Source organism: Corvus brachyrhynchos, unplaced genomic scaffold, assembly GCF_000691975.1.
Source record: "Corvus brachyrhynchos isolate BGI_N302 unplaced genomic scaffold, ASM69197v1 scaffold340, whole genome shotgun sequence".
Taxonomy (NCBI): domain Eukaryota; kingdom Metazoa; phylum Chordata; class Aves; order Passeriformes; family Corvidae; genus Corvus; species Corvus brachyrhynchos.
Genome location: NW_008235987.1, coordinates 1,071,633 through 1,076,996, shown reverse-complemented (window position 1 = coordinate 1,076,996; position 5,364 = coordinate 1,071,633). Strand labels below are relative to the sequence as shown.

The window sequence follows — 5,364 nt, the reverse complement described above, 5'->3', positions numbered from 1 at the left end:
CTGGAAGGTGGCTGGTTAATCTAAGGGAGGGGGCTGGGGAGAGGGCAGGGAGGAATCCCAACTGAAGAGATTCCCCGGGAAGCCAGTCTCCTCACTCCCAGGGAGGAATCCTAAATGGAGAGCTCCCAGGGAAGCTGGCCTTGCGCCCTGCTGGTACCTCCAGCCCCGGCGCGTGTCCCGGAGCCGACGTGCTCGGCCTCCTTTGACGTTCAGGGATTAAGGGTTAAGGCTCTTCCTGCTCAGCCTCAGCCTGACACAGTTCCTGGGAATGGCTTTGTGCCCACTGGAGCTGGGGATACCCCTTCCCATCTCCCTGCACGCTCCCCCCCTTGTCCTCAGAGTTTCTCCCGTAACACGATCCTGGGATGGAGCCGCTAGAATTCAAGTAACAAGAGGTTAATGAATTGCTAAAACATGCACCTGATGTCAAAAAGGACATTCCCCACGCTTTCCAAGGCTGTAAATACCCCAAATCCTGGGGAGCTGGCGCTCCCGGCTTTCTATGAAGCGAACTGAAGTAGGACAGGCGCTGCGCTCCGATTTGTTTGTTTAACTTTTCCTTCAGACAGTGGGATGCTCCAACCTTCTTCCCGCTTTTCCTCTGTAAACACTGTGTTGCTTTAATTATCAGCACGGAGAGCTCCAAGAACAATAATCTTCGGCACTGGGGCTGGCCCGGAGCCACCCGCAGCCCCGGGAACAAACGGTCATTCATTTTGCAACCCTTTCTGAACCCGAATGTTTACATCACACGTTTTGCTCCACGTGGTGGGGTGGGGAGAGCAGGAATATTTTTGCAACACTTAAAAGTTATGAGTGTTCTGAAATCTCTTGGCATTAGCAGTATAAATTGTGGAATAGCAGCGGGTGTTTATGCTCCAGAGGGGGAAGGTGTCAGGGATTCGTTGCTGCTGGGCTGAGGCAGAGAATGGGCTGGGATTGGGGGTTTTCTCCTGTTTTCTGCAGGTTTCCTTAAATATTTTACCTTTTTTACAGTCAGGTCTTGCCTACTTACGACAGCTTGGATGAGCCGTCTGTCAAAATCATGAGCTCCATATTTGCTTCTTCCCTAAACGTGGTCACCACCTTTTACATCATGGTAGGAACTTCCCCTTCTCTTCCCTTGCCAGAAATCTGGAGGGGCCACAGGGATGAGGATTTATCTACAGCTGGGGCTGCTTTCTGCTTATCTGTATTTATTCTGACAGATAAGTCGTCGTGCTGAAAGCAGAGTTAGGTGGGAGGTGATGAACCCAAGAGCACAGGGGGCATTGGGAGAGTCCAGATTTTCAGAGCAGCACGTTTCCTTGGATGGAGGCAGAGTGGAGGCCCAGGTCTTCCCAGGCCCAGCCTGGAGCTGGGGCTGCTGCCCAGAGTTTGGGAGAGCTTTTTCTAGCCTGTTGTGAAGGAAGTTATGCCTCATAAGGCAGCAGTTAATAAAACTGGGTTAATAATTCCTGAGGAGAGCTGTGGCCCATGAGCGAGGCTGCTGCAGGGAATTGTGACAGCTGCTCCCGTTGGAGAGGGACAATCCATGGGCCTGGCAGCAAGCAAAGTGTGTCCTCCAGGAAAACCCCTGGATTTGGTGAGAAGCTTGCCTTTAGGCAGCTCCCACTCTTGATTAACAACCTGTCCCAGGTCTCGGGGTGCTGGGGCTGCTGGCAGGTTGCCCGTGGGAGTGACCTCATGCTCCCACTTGGCTGCTCCAGCGGGAGGGCACCGTGCTGCCCCTCTGTGAGGAGCAGCTGGGAGGTGCTTTGGAGTCCAACCCCGCTCCCCTCCCCAGGTGGGCTTCTTTGGCTACGTGAGTTACACCGAAGCCATTGCTGGGAACGTCCTCATGAACTTCCCTTCCAACGTGGTGACGGAGATGATCCGAGTGGGATTCATGATGTCGGTGGCGGTGGGGTTCCCCATGATGATCCTGCCGTGCAGACAGGCACTGAACACCCTACTCTTTGAGCAGCAGGTAAGATCCCAGGGCTGCCTTGGTGTGAAACTTGATTTTTGAAGGGTTTTTGTGACTCTTTGGTCTCTGACTGGGCCCCAAACCTGCCTTGGCTCCGTGAGACTCTGGTGATAATGGCACGTGGCAGGTACTTGCTATCCAGAGGGACAAAGCCTCAACTCCCATAAAATCCTCAGTGCCAGGGTGTGGTGACAGTGCAGCAGGGGCTTGTGGCCATCTCTAAATCCTGTTCTGCACAGTGGTTAATCCCTGGCATTTGGAGGTTCGTGTCCTCTCTGCAGAGGAGTTCCATGGGTCGAAGGGCTGGAGTTCCCAGTGTAAAGCCCGTGTCCTGTGGCTGCTACTCCCTGCTCTGCTGGGGATTCCAGCTCTGGCACAGACACGTTACACAGCTCGGAGCCGAGGTGGTTCTTCCCCTCAGAAAGAGGGAGAAATGTGCTTTTGGAAGCAGCGGAGCCTCCTCATTTCCTGCTGCTCCAGCTGCCGTCCTTTTGCTGGCCAACTCATTGAGCTCAAGCTCCTGTTCCCGGCCTCGGAGCCCAGCCCAACCCCGTTTCTTCTTGCATCCTTGAGTGCCTGCTTATTCCTGCTCCGTTATTCTCACCCAGCACCTTTGTCAGCAGCCCTGGAGCAGCCCTTTCCCCTCCGGGTTCAGATGTCCCCTTCCTCCAGCCCCTCCCAGGCTGCGGTGCCGGCCCGGTGCAGGGGCAGGCGGTGGGAGATGGGATACAGCCCTCTCCCACACGTTCCACCTTTCCCAGGGCCAGCTCCTCAGCCGGCCTTTGTGACTGAAGCTGGTCTGTCTGCTGGAGACTGTGAATCCCTTGTGGCAGTGGCGTGTTCTCCTCTGTGCATTGTGCGCACGGAGCGCGCCGATGGGATTCAGCAAATAACAGTAAGAGATTGTGGGAATGTTCTGAGGCCTTTGTGTATCCGCATAAATAGAAACCTCCTAGGCAGGAAATAAAACTTGAGCAATTTATAGCTCTAAATCCTGCCACTTCTGCCTGTGAGAAGTCCCCGGCTCTTTTCTCACGTTGGGAGGGCCTGAGGATGGGGGCAGACAGTCGGTGAGAGCCAGCGGGTGCAGAGGAGGAAGCGCTGGAAACACTTGGGAACACTTTGGATCTCGCCTGGGCTCAGCTCGTGGCTGGCTGGGCTCTGAAGGTGTCGCTTTGCCTTCCTCTCCCATCTGTGCAGCAGCAGAGCCGGGACCCGCCGGGTCTGCAGGGCACACTGGGGCCTCTGCCTTCCACATCTCCCACTCGAGGGGTGGGATGGGATGGGGTGGGAAGCAGAGGGCCTCTGGAATTCCTCCAGCAGCTGCCCAGCAGCACCCATTCTCCCCTGCCATCTCCCTCCCAGTCGGAGGAGCTGCTCCTGTGGCCTAGCTCTGCGAACATGGCCCTGCTCCCAGAGCTGCTGGGGAGCACCTCCCTAGCAAAGCCAGAGCTCTTCGCCTGTGAGTGCTCCCTCCTGCTGCAGCCCTGTGCTCCCTCCTCCTGCCCTTAGCCTTGGGCTGCTCTCTGAGTCCCTGCACGGGGAGTGGGCCGCAGCTGAGGGGATCACATTCGGGATGAGCTGGAGCTGCAGGGAGCATTGCTGAGGGAATTGCTGGGGGGCTGAGGGAATTGCTGCGGGGCTGGGGACTGTGATACAGGAGCTAAACTCTCCTCCTCCACCCTTCCCCTCCCAGCAGAAGGACGGCACCTTCGCTGCCGGGGGCTACATGCCCCCACTGCGGTTCAAAGCCCTGACTTTGGCTGTTGTGTTTGGAACCATGGTCGGAGGCATCATGATCCCGAATGGTGAGTGAGGAGCTGGGAACAAGGGCTGGCTGCTTTCTCTGGTCTCTGTTACTTGTTTTCCTGGCTGGGGTGACCAGACTCACACCCCATCCTGCCCGGGGGCTCTGGCAGCCATCCCGTGCTGCTGCTCTGGCACTCCTGGAAAAGACCTTTGCTGACTTTTCCTCTTCTTCCCCAGTGGAAACAGTCCTGGGCCTGACAGGTGCAACCATGGGAAGCCTCATTTGTTTCATCTGCCCAGCTCTTATTTACAAGAAGATCCACAAGAATGCGCTTTGTTCACAGGTCAGTGCTGATGCTGCTTGACATCCCCCTAAGCCCTCTGCAGAGCCTGGGAACGTGCTCCATTTGGCTGCAGCAGAGAAACTGCTCAGCACCTCCTCCAGCCTCCCCCTCCAGTCTGCCCAGTACATGTGGGAGCTGTTCTGGGTGGGTGTTCATCTTAGGGATGCACAGACAGTGGCAGAGGTGCTGGCCCAAGTTGGAGCACCAGCTCTTTCCGTCCCTCCAACAGCAAGTGAAACAGTCATTTCGTGCATAAAATGCTGCTTCCAGTCCTCCTCCTGGTGGGATTCAGGTTTTGGATCCTCAGAACAGGAAATCCAGGCAGCCTGTAAAACCTTAAAGCCTCACATCCCGACCTGCCCGGGCTGGGTAAAACAAACAGGGCTCCACGATGTGGTTTGTGCTGCCGACCCTCAGCCTTCTGCTTTCAACCAAAATAATAGTAAAAAGGAACACACACATAGAGGTGTTGCTTCAGGAGTTGATTTTCTGAGGGACTGGGGTCGTTCAGAGGCTGTTAGAAGTTTAACTTTTCCTTTTGCTCCAGTTTGAATTGGCCTCCTCGGGGACTGAAACAAAGTGGCTCTTTGCTGGGCTTGATCTCTGCTCCTGCAAATACCATGGGCTGAAATTAACAGGTTTGGGGTTTTTTTTTTCTAACAATAATTTAATCCACTGCCTTTTTCACAGGCCTCTGTCCCAGTCAGGACAGTGCTGGGCTGGGAATAAGGTTTTGGGCACAGTGCGGAGTCAGCAGGGGAGAGCAGCACGTTTTTGTGGGGCCCACAGAACTGGTGGCTTGTTCTGTGCTTAATGACTTGTGGCTTTGCAAACCTACGTGAATTTTTTAAGCAGGGTGTGGTTTTTTTCTTCCCTGTGCTTTCCCTGACACAAGGAAATAGTCCAACTTTCCAGCTTTCACTCTGAATTCTGACACTTAGCTCCGAACTTCTTTGAGTGAAACCCCGAGCAGGAGTCTGAATGCCAGCCTGGGTTTTTCAGGGAAACAAAGAGCACTTTCAAGAATTGCTTTCTATTCCGGCTGAGCCGGAGCGTTTCCCTGCAGTGCCTCGAGGCTGCACTCAGGACAGGCTGAGCTCTCAGCCCGGCTGCTCGGGGTGGGACACTGGGGCCCTCACAATGCCTGACCCCAAACCCGGTCACGAGGCTGAGGGAGATGTTTGTCCTGCAGAAATCCCCACAAAGGAGGAAGGGCTTATCTAAAGCATCAGCCCCTCGAGGGGCTGGCAGCAAGCTGTCCAGCCTTCCCTGAGTGATCCATTGCCTGTCACGTTTGCATTC

General features: G+C 55.2%; 1 protein-coding gene across 1 annotated transcript in view; it reads left to right on the top strand.

Annotated features, from left to right (window-relative positions):
* The window catches only part of LOC103613730 (putative sodium-coupled neutral amino acid transporter 10), a 35,076-nt gene that overhangs the window by 9,213 nt on the left and 20,499 nt on the right, over positions 1–5,364 (top strand). The window contains exons 6-9 of the mRNA XM_017730724.1: positions 997–1,099; positions 1,787–1,969; positions 3,666–3,777; positions 3,956–4,062. Coding sequence (XP_017586213.1) covers positions 997–1,099; positions 1,787–1,969; positions 3,666–3,777; positions 3,956–4,062 — 505 coding nt within the window. The remainder of the gene's footprint in view (positions 1–996; positions 1,100–1,786; positions 1,970–3,665; positions 3,778–3,955; positions 4,063–5,364) is intronic.